This window comes from Amborella trichopoda, chromosome 11, assembly GCF_054954075.1.
Source record: "Amborella trichopoda isolate Santa Cruz 75 chromosome 11, AtrichopodaSantaCruz75HAP2 v2.0, whole genome shotgun sequence".
In the NCBI taxonomy this organism is placed as follows: domain Eukaryota; kingdom Viridiplantae; phylum Streptophyta; class Magnoliopsida; order Amborellales; family Amborellaceae; genus Amborella; species Amborella trichopoda.
In genome coordinates, this window is record NC_142346.1 from 42,622,203 (window position 1) to 42,640,962 (window position 18,760).

Sequence of the window (18,760 nt, forward strand, 5' to 3'; positions counted from 1 at the left end):
ACTCGTAAGCTTGCACAAGGAAAACTTAACTATGAATTAAATTTTAAAAATAAAGAATAAACGTGGGAAGGCTTCAATGCAAATAGGGTTTGCTAATGGATATGATTTAAAATCCATTCTGAGGTGCTGATAGTTATGATTTTATTCCATATTAGGTTTGATATTTACTGAGGGAGGTGCTTTCATTTCTTAGACTAACAAAACGCAATGCATGTCACACTACGCTGAGCGCTGTAAAGCTGCCCGATGAGGCGCCTAATTTCATTGGAAATCAATGGTGAGGATGGAAAATATAAGCTGGGGACTTTTGGATAATAACTGTGTTTTCATCGAGTGAATGATGGAAAATTTTGGATATTACATACGTTAAATGTCATGATTTCTTAAAGTAAATTGAATTACTTTATTTGAATAGAAATTTATCAAAATGGAGGATGTGGTATTTAACATTTTGCCTTTGTAACCATTTCAAGATCATGCGTTTTTTCTATGGGTATTTGAAATTTAATAAAAGAAATATGGAAAAAGTTCTAAATTATTTGTCAACCATAGGTAATTTGATAAATTTCCTTTATTTGAAAGTCAATGAACTTATTCCAAAAAAAAGAAAGGAAGAAACTAGATGCCCTATCGGGTGAAGAATATTCAAAATTCTCTCTCTCTCTCTCTACTAACAACTCTTCCACTAAATTTGTTCTACACAGCTTCTTAAAAAATCAAAACTCCTAAGTTAATACAAAAAAAATAAAAAATTAAGTTAGAGAAATTCACTTTATTGTCATGTTGCATTTTAAACTATATTTTGACGATAAAAAAGAATTTAATAGATAACAAGTATTTAACATGAAACAAATTCTCAATATTTACATATTTTTGACACAATAATGAAAAATTATAATGTAATTGCCACTATTTCTTTTAAAAACTTAAAATACTAGATTTTGAGAAATTATCGTGATTGTTTGAAAAAAAAAAAAATTAGGCTGAAACCAATCGATTCTGCAATCAGTATCACCAATCCACCGATCCAACACAGTTTTGGGGTGGCCGATCTAGATCGCCGATCCATTTATTTAAACCTTACCAATTCCCCTCTCCCTTTATCGAAAATGAAGTACAAAAATAGAAAAAATTCCTCCCCCTTTTCCAAAAATGAAGTACAAAGATATAAAAAGTTCCACTCCTCCTTTCTTCAAATATGAAATTCAAAAATGTTTTACGTGCTTATTTCGTTTCCATTTCTTATTGTTGGTTTTGCTGGTAATTTCAGGAATACAAATAAACCGCATAATTTGTATGAGTATTCACATGAATCTATAAATTTTATGCAACTATTTACCTACAAACTATGAAGTTTGTTATCAAATAGCTTAGTAATAGCAATACCACACCCATACGCAACGCTACCCTAAATAACCTAAATAATTATCGAATTAGACAAGTAAACAGCATAAATTACACAAACAAATAACGCTTGTATGTTGCTAAGTTTTCAAGAAAAAATATTGTTTAAAAAATGGAAAACACTAAATTAAATACACCACTCTACAAAACTAGTTAAGTTGCCAAATTAAACGCATTTCCAAAGCATATAAAGTCTTCTACTTTTGAATGCTCAAAGTATTACCTGCTCACTATCAAAAGATTTCAAATCATATAAACAACTTTTAAGAAACTAAAAACTTTCCCTCTGCTGCAAACTTAAAAACTTTTCATCTCAAAATATCACCACAATGGCCAACCTAAAAAACAATTTACCATCAAATCAATTTGTAATTTTCACAATGCCACTATATTCCACAGGCTTGAAAGGGAAAATTGAAATTAAAAAAAAAAAAATGAAAACTCTATTATTATCTAAGTCAATCTTATAGCACTGCAAGCAAAACCTCTTGTGCCAACTTCTCTTCAATACACATGCATGCAAAACAAATATATGCATGTGTACACGCACATGCATGTGAACATTTTCCAAATAATGCATGCACTCATGCATAAATATACAGGAAAAATATTATGAATACCCATTTCTTCATCAACACTTTGCTATTTGTAAGCGTCAATTGTCACATTAAAAGGAGTAATCCTTTAGATCTGAATTGGGGTCTCCTACTTCCACGTCGGTCTCACATTCCTCCTTAGTTAGAGGGGGGAGTTGCCTTGTCTTGCGCCTGAGATTATGCTTGTGCCACTCACTCTTGAAGTGGTCTCTGTACTGCTTTGAATCTCCAACGAAAGCATTACAAGTACCACACCTTTGTTGCTTCACCTGATCTTCGCTCTTCTCTCTAGAGGCTGGCCTCTCAGATATGGCATGTTGCTGCAATCTTTCAGTCAGTGAAGAAGGAGAATCACTCTCCTTTGTGGAACTCAGGGTGGCCTTATCTTGGTCATCATAATTATCAACATGGGCATCCCCCTCAAAATGAACTGAAACAGCAAGTATTTCTAATCGTCCCTGGCAATTTCTCACTAAGCTATCACAATCTCGGAAGAAACCAGGATCCATTTCACAAACCTGGAGTACATGACATACAGAGCACTAGTTAAAATCAATTCTCTCTCACGAATACACAAGGATATTGACTTTACTGACCTCTCTAAGTGGTTTACTTCAAAAAGAATTGAGCATTACCCACATCCCCCGCTTTAAATTGTTTTGAGTAGGTTCATTTGTCAAAGTCACTTTGCAAATGATATGTAAGACATAGGCATAAATGCATGGTTATACATTTAGTGCCTCCTTAAGGTGGTGTCACCACTCAACAATGTGTCACAGATCAATGCATATTAAGTGTGCTTTTCCTTATTTTTCACAAAGTGACACTGACAAATTATCACAAGAATCGTTGTAAATTACAAGACGGATAATTTATGTCCAAAACTTTTTTATGGAAGGATGATGAAGATTACCCCATAGGGAGAAAATCACGTGTTCAGAGTTTAGAATCACTTTTTAGCCAAGTATTTAATAATTTTTATCACCCATTTATGTAAATCAGGATTCATCTTTTTTACTGTATGCATACCAAGGTGAGCTGATTTCCTGAATCTTCTCTTGAAACAATGTGAGCATTCCATGTACTGAGCTTTTCGATAAGAGGAGGTGCATTCTTCTCAGGGACAGTTAATTGAAGTCTCATGGGTGACCTTTTTATAGGAAAGTGCTTCTGAAGTTCCCGGATAACTTCTAAAGCCTGCAAGAGATCGCGGAAAAATCACAATATCATTCAGTGCAAAGCAATGAATAAAAACACCAGCAAGACCTTTCAATTTCTTTATTGGTGAACTGATTTCATTCAGAAATAAGAGTGCAAATATAAGTAAAGAACAATGAATAAAACCACCAGCACTACCTTATATTTCTTTTTTTATCTTTATTGGTAAACAACAAGAATGTTAGCATAAGTAGATATATGCTTTGTTCAGAGAAGTGTTTCAGACTCGACATTTTATTACTAATATATGCCAAGGCACAAAATGGTTGCAATTTTGTGAATGTAAACCCAAAAAGGCAACCATAATTGTCTAGATTTCGCATAAAAGTTATCTCAAGGCTACTACCCAAATAAACAATGCTTGAAAGCGAGTCTTAGGGAGGTCTGTCAGGATTCTTGTAAATTTACTATTTCAAATGGAAAAGAACTTCCATACTTTGTTTCTAACAAAACTTGTCTTTTACGAGTATGGTGCATGAAAACCTTAAGATGATTCAATTCAAATAAAAAATTAGATACAATCCCCTCAATCCTTTATACCAATAAAAATAAGTACATAAGATTAATTCATAAGAAACTGAATAGGGAAAAAATTATGGGCCTAAGATATTAAATGAGATATACTCGATCGAGAAACAATTTGCAAACCAATTTCAAGTTGGTTGCCCTTATGGCTACAAACTTGGCTCCTGCACTGAGTTGATATCATTGCTGAACCTCTTTTTTTGGGGGGGTTGGGGGTGAGGGTGCAATCACAGTTATCAGAGAATGCTATGATTCCCTATACCTACTATGCTTTCCTACTTTCTTTGTGTTTTGCTATTCTCGTGTTTGCTTCTCTGGCACATGTTTCCGTCTGTCAGGCACTTCATTTGTTTCTCTTTCTTCTTTTTCTTTTGTGACTTACGTGCATATGCCTGTTCTCCTGTTCTCCCTTGTGTATTTCATCAATATCTCTTTTCTCTTCCTTTCTTTTCATGTGTGATTTGGCTTGTGTTGGCTAGCGCTCTTCTTTCTCTATCAGATTTGTTTGCTGGAACACTCATCTTTGTTTGCTGGAACAGTGAAAAGCATCAAGCATGTCCTTCATTATGTAAACAAAACAAGGTACTAATTCCTCAATAGTATTCACATCTCATTTAAAAACTGGATCAGGTTAAGAGCAGGGTCTTATTTCCAACGGCAAATTGTCTGGTGCACATCCTATTACTCCACTACAAATTAAAGACCTCTCTGATTAAATCTTCCTCTTTTATATTGATAATCAATTTTGGTTAGTAAATTTTCGGAAAATTAACTTTTGTTAAAAAATAAGAATCATCATCATCATGATCTGGGCCTTATCCCAACTACTTGGAGTTGGCGACACGAATCCTGTTCAGCCATTGGTCGAGGCTTAATACAAATAGATGTGGCAAAAGTTTTATACTGGCAACCAACCTAACACAACAATCCTTTCTCGGGCTTGGGATCGGCATATGCCCAGCTTGGTATCGGCCATGGCAATATATGTGTATGTGTGTGTGTACACACACACAGTTTGGTTGATGTGGTATTCAAGCCACTGATGTGGTGATGCCACTGTCAACAGTCTAACCTTTTCCTTGTTCTTTTGAAAGGTAACACCTAACACTAACCAAAATATACAGAAAGAAAGGTAACAACCTTAGCTTTCAAGCCATTGCCCAATCTCACCGAACAAGAATAGTAGCTGAATCAATTTCAATCCAGAAAAATAGTTGATAGATTATTTCCCTCAAGCACCTTTACAAATGTATAAAACATAAAACATGGTTTGAATACCAAAGTATCTTGAATACCAGAGGACCAAATGAGCTAGGATTTTCCTTCACATTAAAATTTAAGCTTGATACAGCCAACATGAGTTTTCCAAGTTTCTATTTTTCTGCTTCAGAGCCGAGACTATCCAAGTAAGCAAAACACTTCCTTTGTCAAGCAAGTGAAGCCTCTCCAATCTTGTCACTCGTATGTTTCTATAAAGGTTCAGAAACTCATCTCGGTCAAGGCACGAGCCAAGTAACTTGGCCAAGTTTGGGTGGATTCAGCCGAGTCACATACAACCAGAAAAAGGTAAAGAGAAAATGTTAAAAAAAAATAAAAGTTGTTAAAATAAGAAAAAAAAGAAGAAGAAAGAGGTAATATAGAGAATTAAAAAACTAAAAAGATGAAAAAGATATACAAAATAGGGATTATTGAAAATTTTGATTTAGACTTTGAATATTTCAGAAAAAATTTAAAAAAGGGAAATAATATGAAGTTCTCAAATCATTTTAAAAACTACCAAAGTCATTTAAAAACTTATTTCTAACAAATATAGTGGTGTTTCCCATTTTCTTCTACATTGTTTTCTTTTCTTATATATATATATATATATATATATTTTTTTTTTTTTTACTACATTTCTAAGGGTGGTGGGGAAAGTTGCCATGGAACTCGCCCCTACTTGGCCTGGCCAATAGGGCAAGTCTGAGTAACTCGCCCAAGACTGAATGGACTTGGGCGAGTCATGGAAAGCTCGTTTGTACGATATGGTGGGACATAACTATTTTGTTCAATTGATAAAACTTTACAAATTTCTAATCCAAAAAGGAAAAAAATAACTTGTGAACCCATGTACTAAAAAAAATTCCTTGATTAAGGGACATGAAAACCTTCATCATGATCATCATAGCCTTTTCCCAATTGTTTGGGGTCGGCTACACGAATCCTAGTCCACCAATCTACTCTATTAAGTGCCATACCATCAGTGAGGCTATAAGTCCTCATATATTTTCGGACTACTTTCAACGACATCCTTTTGGGCTTACCCCTTACCTTTTTCAATCCTTTCACTTAAACCAACTTGCACCTCCTAACAGGTGTTGTACTGAGTCGGCGCCACACATGGCTAGCCCACCGAAGTTTATTCTTTGTCATCTTATCTCTGATTGGTGCCACACTTAAATTTTCCCGAATGGATTCAATTCAAAATTCTATCCCTTCTTCTCTTGCCACTCATCCATCTCAACATCCTCATATCACTACACTCATTCTATGGGTATACTATTTTATGTCTGCCCAACATTCCGCCTCATAGAGCAAAGCTGGTCTCATAGCTGTCCTATAGAACTTGCCCTTCAATTTTGTTTGTATGCAACGATTACATAAAATTCTAGTTGCACATTTCCACTTCGCCCACTCAGCTCTAATTTTGTGTGCGAAATCTTCCTCAATCTCTCCATTTTCCTGAATTACCCACTCAAGATATCGAAAGTGTGGTCTTTTTTGTACTTCTTGACTGTCAATCTTAATTACTTCCTCGTCTCTACTCCTATTTTTACTAAACTTACATTTCATATACTCTGTCTAAGTCCGGCTAATTTTAAAACCTTTGGATTCTAGAGCATCCCTCCTAAGTTCTAACTTTGTGTTGACGTTGTTTCAGGTTTCATCAATCAAAACTATATCATTTACGAACAACATGCACCAGGTACCGCATCCTGTAGATACTTAGTTAAGTCGTCCATAACAAAAACAAAGAGGTACAGGTTCAATGCTAACCCGTGATACAGACCTATTGTTACTGAAAACTCACTTGTCTCTCTACTAGTTGTTCGAACAGTAGTTAGCACTCCATCATACATATCTCTCACCAAGTCGATGTAGCGTCTGGAGACCCCTTTCTTTTCCAACTCCCGCCAAATCAAATCTCGAGGTACTTTATCATAAGCTTTCTCTAGATCAATAAATTTTAGACCATATGGGGGTCTTTTCCCTTTGCTCTAAACTTCTAAATCAGTTGCCTAAGTAGGAAAATAGCCTCAGTTTGTTGATCTTCATGGCATAAAGGGACATGAAAACCTTAAAAGTCATAGTTCCAACTTCTATAGAACAGATAACCGAACCAGTTTGATCCTTTTTTTGCCCCTTGCAGTGGGGTAACAGTGGGAATGGAGACTGGGACATTATGCTGAGGCACTTGCCCCCGAGCCACCGATGTCCCGATCCCTTTCCCTTAAACCGATCTGATCCTCACTTCATTTATCAATATTTATGGACTTGGTATAAAATTTAACCGAGATCAGTGAGACCACGTCCTACTTCAAACATGCAAAGAGTGCATTAAAATGGCAATAGCGAACAAATGACACAAATATATGTCAATAGGGCTGAGGAAAAAAGCATTGTTCAAAACTTGTATGAACAGAGATTACTAGCAACTGTCATTACACTGTTATGTGCCAACATCATTAAACAGATACAAGTCCTAGATTAGACAGTGTCAATTTTGTCGCCCTCCAATGGAATTCAAATCTCAATTAAAATTTTCATCAGATATGTAACAACTCATTTGAAATCAGATCAATTTAAGAGAAGTTCAGCATTTTCCAAAGGGAAAAAAATCAGTGTCACAGCCTTTTTCTGTGTATCAAGTATCCAAAATGAAACATAGAAGTGCATTACTTGGGTGCAAAACATCTATTGAATTTAGAGAGACAACTTGCTTACATTTTTTGCCAAAAGGAAGATAAATGAATTTTCTTTTTTACAATAAATACACTTAGCAGCCCTAATCGTACTCCTCGGGCTCCCGTTTGGAGACCCCCCGACACGGGACACCTTAGACTCAACTTTGATGGCCGTTCTCTGAGTAACCCCAGTCCATCGGGAATTGGCTCACTTATCAGGGACCACACTGGTGCCATTATCGCTTCTACTTCCAAGACTATTGGACATGCCGCCTCCAGGACCGTTGAAGCTCTCGCTTTACTGGAAGGGGTTAGGCTATTACTCCCCTTTAGGCATACCCCAATTGTCATTGAGGGTAACACAAAGAATGTTATTGGTTGGGCGTCTAAAATTTCTCCCTTCCCATGGACTCTAGCTCACATTTTTGATGAAATCAATCACCTTTGCAAGGATATGCACGTCAGATGGAAGCATATTTGGCAGGAATCAAACCAGGAAACTGATACCCTCGCTAAGGACACAGCATGCATGGATAATTCGCAGATTTTTTTTGATGGCTCATTTTTTATGGCCCTTAATGTTATGTTATTGTAATTTTTTGTAAGAAAGGCCATTGCATAGTTCTTTCACGAGTTCTTTCTGCACCCCTTTGGGAGTATTCGTATATAGAGCTTAAGCTTGTGATAGCGAATTTTTTGGGAAAATGTAACTCCTTTTTTACTTTAATACAATGTTAACATATACAAAAAATAATAACAATAATAATAAATACATTTAGCAGCTCTAGAAAAAACTTGGATTGCTCATTTACACGCAGCAAGAAAACAAACAAACCCAATAAATTATGGCACTTGTAACAGGGCAATGTTTAATTAAGAGACTCTTTGGCAAGAGACTCTACCAAAAGATATGCCAAGCAACATAGATTTTAGGAGACAATGCAGCCAGTACCCTCACAGCTTTGGCCCAATATCAACAAAAACTTACTGTTTTCTGTCTGAATCTTTCAATAATTGAAACCAAAAAATTTATGTATCACTAAATAAGATCAAAGTGGAGTGAAAAATAATAATAATAACAAAATATTCCATAGCAAAGTGGCAAATTTTATGTATCACTAAATAAGACCAAAGTGGAGTGAAAAAAAAATACTAACAAAAACTTCCATAGCAAAGTGGCTTACATTAAGAGCGAATGAAAGAAGCAGATCAGAATAAACAAATATGAAACATGCAGTGTTTCTCTTTGTGATGCAATAAAAAGAAAAAAAAAATGCTATGTCATCCTACAACTAAGACAATTACATTTGCTATTAGAGTTTTTATTGATATTCGTATGACTCAGAACTCCACAATAAGACAAGATTCAAAGTAATTAAAACTAGGGAGCTAGAAACATCCCAACCCTCTACCCTAGATGACATGTTACACCATATATAGAATCATGACGGTATAAACCTAAGAGAGTTGAGAAGGCGAAGAATGCCGCTGCAGATAGAAGGCTATGCCAATTTATGATATGAAAACCCAAACATCATGAAAAAGCAAAACATTTAGCACTTTAATCAATCAAACTCCCCTAAAACATGATTGAAAATGAATTGGGAGTAAGGAGTAGAGGTGTCAAATGGGTCAACCCGATAAGTCGAGCTGACATGGCTCCAAGTGTGGACCTGGATACTAAACGAGGTGGGTTGGGTCCGGGTCCATTTGACTTGGATCCAATACGGATCGGGATCCATTCTAGACCTCATCAGATCAAGTTCGGTCGACCCAACCCAATATATACAAATATAATACATGTATAAATATGTTATAATTTATATCTTATCAATCATACATATTAAAATTTATAAAATGCTCTAACATAAAAAAGAATCTTGCTCATTTTTATAAATGCTCTAACATAAATATTAGAGTAGTTTTAGTAGAACACAAATTAAAAATATGAATCTAAATTGAGAAAACAAAATTTACCCGAATTTTCAATCTTCATGCTCTGTGTGAATCGAAGTCTCCAATCTTTGTCAAAGCTTCCTTAGACAATCAAAATCAAAACCACCAAACTATTTTCAAGTTTCAAGTTCGGATCTAGGAGAACGGAGTTCTTGAAAATTTTGGATGAATAGTAAATTGAAATTTCAAATATCTCCGATCCTAATATTTTGTCTTTTTGTGAAAACCAAGCCTATAAATGGATAAGAACCAAAAATAGGCTTAGAATTCAAATTTCATCAAAAGATCGACCAGAGCTTGTGAACAAATCGACTCGTGAACAAATCACAAAACTTCTGAAGCAATCACAACTTTTCTAATTTAATGAAACCCTTGCCAAAAATATTCGATCTAAAAAATCCATATGTGATTTTTTATCTTAAATCTAATGTCTCTAATGGATGAATCAGGCTAAATCTTTATAAGGACTCAATTTGTGCTCAAATCCCTGACCCTAGAATTAAAATGAAAGAATACAAAGAGTAAGAAGGGGGCCATATTTCCTCCTACCCCTTTAAACTGATAAGCCTAGAATTCTCGGGTGAGTACTATAGTCAATCATCCGAGTATATTGTGAAACTCGGGTGAGTCAATATTCGGGGAGTATGTCGCATGAGTACTGTACATTGTACACTTAGGTACCCTGTCCTGGCCAAGCTACTCGCCTAGTCTAAATTGATTTGAACAAGTTTTTGACAACTGGACCAACACTCAAACGGGATTAAACAAACCTCTCTTTAATTGCCATATGGTTCCACTTTAAAAACTGATAAAATAAGTGCCATCAGTTTTGTACAAAATAAAATTATTGCTAGGTCATCATCCATGCGCACCTCACACCAATTAATGACCGCAATCCTTAGGTCCATAGAGATTACATAACGATATGAAAGCAATTCTTGTATTAAGATTTCTCATACCAAGCTTGTATAATATGGGCCTCTACAAAGTTACAACGTACATGAATATGATTTAGTAACCAAATATCCAGGCCTGCATGTTATACATTTTTGGTCTTTTTGTTTATACATTTTTGTACATCCTTTATGGATTCTTTCATCCATCTTCCCCAAATTTAATGATATACAGTGAACCACCAAAAGAAAAAAAGGGCAATGATCTAAGCAGCTTTCCACTGTGGTGACTATTATGGCCTTGTTAATATTAAGGAAAATTCCTATGCTGGAGCGTGTGATGGTAAGGCACATTGATGAAGAATCCCCACAATCTTGGAAACTCAATCTGAACAAAAGTTCATTAAGGGGACTCCTCACATTCTTGGAAACTCAATCTATACCAAAGTTGACTAAGGTCCTCTGTATAGTATCCTACTATATTTGGACCCTTTAGTTGTAACCTATGTGCATGTTGACTTGTATTGTTACCCCCACGTGGATACTTGTGTATATATAGCACACATTGCCCCATGATTTATTTAAACAATGCCATAGACATCTACGTTTTACCCAATCATTGGGCTTGAATGTTCTTTTTCCTACGTCTTCCTCAAACTTAACATCAACTAATATTTTTTCAAAAACTTTAAAGAAGTAAAATAAGATGGTGAGATATCAATCAAGAACAATGCAACAACAACATCTAAATTTTTCTGGTCAAAGTTCCATACGATTAGGGAGATATTGGCAGAATACAACAATGCAGTTCAGCAATAAAATACATGTTCAAATATTAGAAATTTCCTAAAACAAATGCAATCTGCAATATCATATCTCGAACAATGGATTGAGTTAAACAAACAAAAAACACAAGAGCAGAAAATTAACCTGCTTCTTTGAACTATTATGAGGGTCCACAGCATAATGTATTTCATGCATAAGCCTCTCAATCATACTAATTGTGTAGGGGCGTTGTGTTTCCTGGTTTATTGTTTTCTGCATAACAATAGTGGCAATATCTCGAAACTGACTCGATAATTGAGATTCCCTTTCCTTTCCTGCAACTTGCAGCTCCCCTTTCTCCAGAATCTGAAAAAACATACAACTCTCTCAACACATGAACTGTACCCAAAATATATTTTAGTTCCACTGCAGTTTACGGGCTTACTCATCCAGTGAATCTTTGCAAACAGTAAGAAACTAAATGCATTTAACTGAAACCATGTGAACAGACATCGATAAAGTTTATACTTTTAACTTGGATATCGGAACTCCAAATCATTCGTCTCTAATTCGTGTAACACTTCCAACATGGACTAGAAGTAGTCAAATCTCAAATTACTAGTTTGTGTGTGTTGAAACTGATTGAAGCATGTTTAATAACTTGCCCCCAAATTTCCCTTTGCCAAATCATTAATAACTTTGCATTTGTGGCTGAACAACATGGAGTATGGCAAATTCTTCAATTAATTATTTAGATTAATAGAAATTCCATAAAACATAAATTCTTTAGGTAAGATATACAGCAATATGAATTAACACATGAGGAAACTACTAAACAAATAACAAACAAAAGAACTTAAACCATCCCGCATGGTGACAGTGAAGCAGGGGTCTCAAACACAGTTTTGATTGAATAGTTCAAAGTTCGGTTGATTAGTTGGGTGAAGATGAGGATAGAATATTGGGGGTTTACAAATTAAAATTTACCAACCACAGACATGTTATTCCTTGGCATCCACAATTCCCCTCCAAAAGGATACTGCCCCCACCCCAATTCATCAAATTGAATTTTGATGGGACCACAACAATCCCGGAGTGTTGAGAGTCAGAGTGGTCTGAAATCACCAGGGAACCATAGTAGCTTGGAGCAGGAGGGGGGCGCGGAGCAAGAATAGGAGCAATAGATCGACACATGCAAGAAACTCCCTAGGTTGGTAGCACATTCAGTACAATTTGTTAATTAATAAATATCTTTTAAAATTAAAATTTCTAAAATAAAACTATGATATAATCCCAACAAAATATAATAAAAAAAGGCCACATAAAAGGTGGGAAATAAAAAAAAAAAAAAATATCAATTAAACCTTATTTTATTCATAAATAATAATACTTTATATTCCTTTGAGGTGTGCAATAAAAATTAATTTTTATCAATTAAACTTTATTTTATTCATAAATAATAATACTTTATATTCCTTGTAGTTTATGCAACAATAATCCCACAAAATACAAGGGAGCTAATACTTTGTTCATAAAAATCTGCTTTATTTACAATTTCACACTCAACAATATCCAAAAGCAATTTTATATTTTACAACATCCAAAAGCATTTGAGAGAACGAGTATAATAGCAACTAACATCCAAATGAATCATCTTCTTGGCCTCTTGTTGGCCCTTCAAGTGGCTAGGAGCAATCCCTAAAAGTTGGGATCGAGATTCTAAGTAGACCCCTATCCAAGAGCATTGGATCGAGATCCCGGAGCGGGATTGACACCTAGGTAGGTAGACCCAGTAACTATGCCTTCTATAATTTCAAGGACAGTCAACCAATCAGCAACAAAGGGAACTCCTGTAAGATCCTAGCTGGAGTCTTTACTCTGAGGTTACGCCTATGGTAGGCCCTCATTATATCCCCATTAGGAGCCTTTGAGTGTTTGATTCGATGAGGGGAAGCCAGGCATCCCAGTGAAGGGAGAATAGGACCTAGCAGTTGTGTATTGGAGCAGTTATGGAATTAATTTTGTGGAGAACAGACTTTGGAGTAAGATGGAGATTGAAGAGGATGGATAGGGAGGTGCACTTCCTCCATCTAGACTTCTATCTTGGGGAATAGATTACATAAGAGGCATCGTTAGAAAATCTTTGTACTGTGACAAGGAAATAAACCATCCCCTTTGCTGTTTACCAATGTATCAGAAGGTTTGAGTCACATCATTGATGCAGAGGCTTACATAGCCATCCACAGTGGGATCCGACCCAGGCCCTGGAGGATACTCAATTTTATGTATCTACAGTTTCTAATGACCTTTAAACAAGAGCACAAGACACGTGCTTCCACTGATTGTTCCTCATCTAGGAGACGCACTAGATGGTCTAGGACAATACAACCTCTTACTAAGTGATGTACATGCAAGCTCGTTTTACAATGTTGATGAGGAATCTCGTTACAAAAAGGAAGCAACGCTGCAACGAAAAAGTTGCACGTTTGCAACGAAAAAGGAAGCAACGAAAAAGTTGCACGTTTGCACGTCTGGAAGCGACACATTTTCTTGCATCTGGCACGACCTGTGCGGAACAAGAAGAGTATACTTACCAATACTCTCTTTCAACATTGCCTTGAGTAAACCACCCAAAATCGTGGACTCCTCTTTACAAAAAAGCGACGACTTCCACAACTTATGTGCCCAAGGTTCCACAACCCACTCCCATGAACCCCAACAACTCCATTTAATAAAAGAAAAAACCAGCAACTCTACAATCCTTGGAAGTCTGCATCATGAGGATACCGCTCCAGTGAGAGTTTGACACTAAACCCTTGACTAGTATAAGTAGTTATATGTCCTAACAACCCATCCAGATACTCAAACACCACACCATAACGCCGCCTCACATTACCCCACTTCAATCACCAACCCCAAGCCACCTACACCTACCAACCATATGTGACATGGTTCCCACATCTAATCACACTACGTCCAATCACCAACCCCAAACTACTTGTGGCTACCAGCCATCTATGACATAGTAACCCCATCTCCACCTCCCATCACATAGATGAATCCCAGTTTGCTCATAGTAATAAGGGACCTCCTAGACCAAGTCATTGGGATGCGCAATCAAATGGGACTCAAGCTGCCCAGGGTATGCCATTGACATTTTGCATTATTAATACTTGAGAATTTCCTTAAGGAGGTTGATCAAGAGAAAAGACAATCTGAAGCAACGTGATAAACAAACTCCACCTATCATTGACCAAGGGTGAGGGCAAACTCCAGCACACAAAGAGCAGATTCATAATCAACAGCTCTCATTCTTGGACAGTGGAAATAGCAGTGCACAAAAAGGAGATAGGGGTGCAATGGCTCCAGCCACCATGTTGTGAGGGACAGTCTGTTCATCAAACTATCTTTCCTTTCATGAAAGTCGTATATTACTTCCATGCAGGCCATGAATTTACAGATTTACTAAGGGGCCGTTTGGGTACTCGGAAATATATTGTCTATGAAATACATTAAAAGTGTTATGTATTACTGGCGTAATGCATTACCTGGAAATTAGTTTTTGTTGTTTGGGAAGCATCCAAGCACAACCTGGGAAATACATTGTTGCTGTTTGGCTGTCTGAAAAAAATCTATGAAATGCATTATCCTCATTTTAGCTTGAAAATATTGCATAAATTTTACCTATAGTAATGTGATTTTTTAATATACGTTTTAATATATTTCCTCTTTTAATATAAAATATCAATTGAAACGAAATAGAAATATAATTACAATTCTCATACTCATATAACAACAATTGTCTTGAAGACATGTATGTGATACAGTGAAGAAAGCGCCAATACTTACTCTGTAAATTTGTAAAGAACACTTACAAAAGGAAGGCAGACTCGTGCAACACATTAGCCAAAAAAAAAAAAAGACAACAACAAATTCCAAGCCTCCTAACAAAAATTTCTAAAAAAGTAGATATCCACTTTAAATAAATTTGACACTTGTAACTGGCCAACAGTTACCCTGGAAATTTATATTTGCACAGAAAAAATAAGAACAAGGCAAACTCGTAATAACCTAATAAAATTCCCACCCTACTATTACGACACTTTACTCTAGAATTACATTTGAAAAAGAAAAAATCAGCCAATAAAAATCCTAATCCCAAATCTAACTCAGCAAACACCATATCACCGAGTAAGTACTACATAAATTACCCCCCCCAAAAAAAAAAAAAAGCACACTATATCGAGACATACTTCAAATTAGGGTTTAATCATAGATACCCAAAATTAGAGATATTCTAAATGTTTTAAGCTAGAAATATATATAATCGAGAAAACGATGAACATTTCCCTGATTGAAATGGCATTAAACCCAAAAATTGTTTTTGTTCCTCAATTGCTATTCCAAAGCCAATTAGGATATTATAGGGAATCACTCTCTTTGCCATTTGTGGGAAGCATCGGGATATTATTGGAATTTGGGAGTGCATCGGACAGCTTGCTGCTGGTTCTTTGATGCACGCAAATGCTACGGTTTTGCAGGAGGAGACCAGGGTTTGAAGGGGAATAGGTAGTTGACGTTTTGCAAGAGAGGAAAAATCAGGGCGTTTTAAGGGCGAAGATCAATGCCCTGTGAAAGACAATATGAGCGATCACAAGTCTTGAATCTTGGATCGCAAGAGGAAAATGGGAGAAGTTTTTGAAAGAGAGTCACTCTTTTATGCAGACCTCAAATTTATGAGGTGTATTTTATATGTTCTAGTAGGTCCATTGTGTTTATATTACCTGTCAATCTCGTAATACATTTTTCAGCTAATGGGGACAGGTAATAGATTTCATGATATTTAGGGAAATCTTAGCTAATGTGTTTCATTTCCTACCTACTATGTGCGTACCCAAACACTGTAAATAGCATATCTCCTTGAAATTTATTTCCCTGTAATGTAAATACCTGTACCCAAATGGACCCTCAAGGTGCGAAATATAATTTAACATTGCAATATAAAACTTAAGAACTTATACATTAATTCATGTGGTGTTAATGAATAGCAAAGATCGTCACTACAAACACAAACAGACACAAAATGCTCATGCAATGGTAAAAAGGAACCAACCAATGCAATGTGAACTGGATAATCAAATGGCTATTTTAAGGTTTTCGGGAAAAAGAGCTACTTGGGAGTCCGAAAATCTTGGGTCTATCTAAATATCATCAGATGATAGTTTTCAACAAAAAAAAAAGATTTTGAGTTCTTGAAGCCTCAATCTTGGCTTCCAAAAATAGAACAGTTCTTGTTCAATCTGGGGACTTTTTTTTTTAAGGCACATAGAGAGTGCAACTTATATATTTATTTATTTTTCCTTCAATGCTGCTTACTAGGTTCTAGAGGTTACATCCCCAAAATTTGGGGCTAAAAAACTATTCCAAGCTCGAATTTTATCCAAGGGAGAAAATGCACAGTATGCTCCCATGGGAGCAGCAAATCTTTCACTTTACTTCTCTGCCTGATAGCAAAGCCAGCTACTTCACTATATACTAGCATAGGAGCCCGGAGAACTGCTGAGTTAGCTTAGCTATTGGCTGGCAAAGCAGCACCCAGCAGATTCGTCAGCCTCCCAGTTGAGCTCTCTTTATAAGCAAGCATAAGTTTCCAGCCTCTTTCTTTGCTAACGGGACTACCCACAAGCATACGCTTCCAGCCTCTTGCTTGGCTAACTGGACTACCTAGGGAAACATTCTAGATTAACTGTTCCAACTACTTAGTCAGATCAAATTTTCAAAGGATTGTTCAAAACCAACAGTATTTGGTTTCCAATATGACTGAGAATATCCAACCAACTAATTTCATTTAAGGGCAGCCCCCCATTTTTCACACCCAATGAAAATCAAATGATGGTTTCAAGTTCCACACCAAGGACAAGAAATTATGTTAAAATGCTATAAGACATTTCTCCCCTGAGATCAATGAATAGATAATCAGCAATTTAATATTAATACTATGAACAAATTAGAATTAATCTCCAGTAATCAAATCAAAATAGCAAAATAAAACCCTAATTTTTGCAACGGAAACATGTAAAAAACATTATAAAGTACTCTAACAAATATATGAATTAGCATGCCACAAAGTTATAAGAACAAGAAATAATAGCAATCTAATTTTCACAACACGGATAGCACACTGGCGATTTAATTGGCATAAACAATATCAAAAGCAAGCAGCACTAGAATGATGACTAATCTGATTTCCTCAAGGGCTGAGTAGATCGGTTATTTGAACTTAGGTTCCAAATGAATACATGGTCTATCACAGTAATAATCTAGCAAAAACCAAACTGAAATTTCAAGAATTTACGACAAACGAATAATCAAACTGACCTCCAAGCATATTTTGGAATGATCATCACTTCCAAAAGCCATAATCAATTCCTTGGACTTCGCAAGAACTCCTTTCGAAACATTGGAATACACAGTTTGTGATTGCAATACTTCATCCAAGTCTTTCTCTCTACATCGAAGAAAAGTATATCACTTTACCGCAATTTATTATCGAAACAAAGTCAATCACAAAAAATTGAAATTTTTCCAAGATAAACCAACAAACTTAGAATAAAAACAGATAAAAATGTGCCAAAAACAGGTTTAGGATTCAAAATACGTGAGCACTATACAAAATTGCGATTTATTATCGAAACGTTTATATGAAACTTTCAGCTTCTGACTACAAACGAAGAGAGAGAGATGGTTACACTCCAGAACGCCATGAGAGAACTTTGTTCTTGTAGCAAGCAATCTCGAATCGCATGCCATGTTTCTTCAGGCGAACAACCGCAACATTGGTGAGCCTCTTCTGCCCAATGGGCTGAACAAGTGTCTTCGACATCTCTCTCTCTCTTTAAACCCTAAAGTTTAAAAACTCTAAAACCCACTTCCTTGTGAATTAGGGGACGTGCGAGAAGCAAGTAGAGCTCAAGTCGCACAAATTGTGTTATGGCAGGAGAAGATGCCTGATTGCGTTTTACTTTTTTTCGTTTTTCGGTTGATTTAAATGGGGGAATAATATAATGGACACGAAATGAGTCACCTCTTATAAATCTTTTTGTCAGATGGATTTTTGGTCATATCTCTAACATGGGATCATGACTATAAATATTAAATAAATAAATTTAAAAATTAAAAATAATAATTCTATTAAAAATTTATTTAGACAAACATAGGATCATGACTATAAATATTAAATAAATAAATTTAAAAAAATAATTCTATTAAAAAGTTATTTGGACAGTTTAGTTTCAATTTTTTTAGATGGGCTACCTATTTGCATCTATCTTTAAGATGCATGTCTTATACATCGGAGGCTGTAAATGTAGAATGTAGTCCTTGTAGCATGAAATAATTTTTCTAATAATATATCGGCAAACTAAAATAACATAATAAATTAGTTTTGCTCTATAAAGTC

The 18,760-nt window shown here is 35.7% G+C and overlaps 1 protein-coding gene across 1 annotated transcript; it reads right to left on the reverse strand.

Moving 5' to 3' along the window:
• Nucleotides 1–1,824: 1,824 nt before the first annotated feature.
• Nucleotides 1,825–18,280, reverse strand: LOC18448255 (sequence-specific DNA binding transcription factor). Its single transcript, XM_006858334.4, has 5 exons — nt 18,051–18,280; nt 17,680–17,809; nt 11,467–11,667; nt 3,030–3,197; nt 1,825–2,518 (listed from the first exon to the last, which is right to left on the reverse strand). The coding sequence occupies exons 1-5, from the start codon at nt 18,182–18,184 to the stop codon at nt 2,072–2,074; spliced, it is 1,080 nt and encodes a 359-aa protein (XP_006858396.1). The 5' UTR covers nt 18,185–18,280; the 3' UTR covers nt 1,825–2,071.
• Nucleotides 18,281–18,760: the final 480 nt, after the last annotated feature.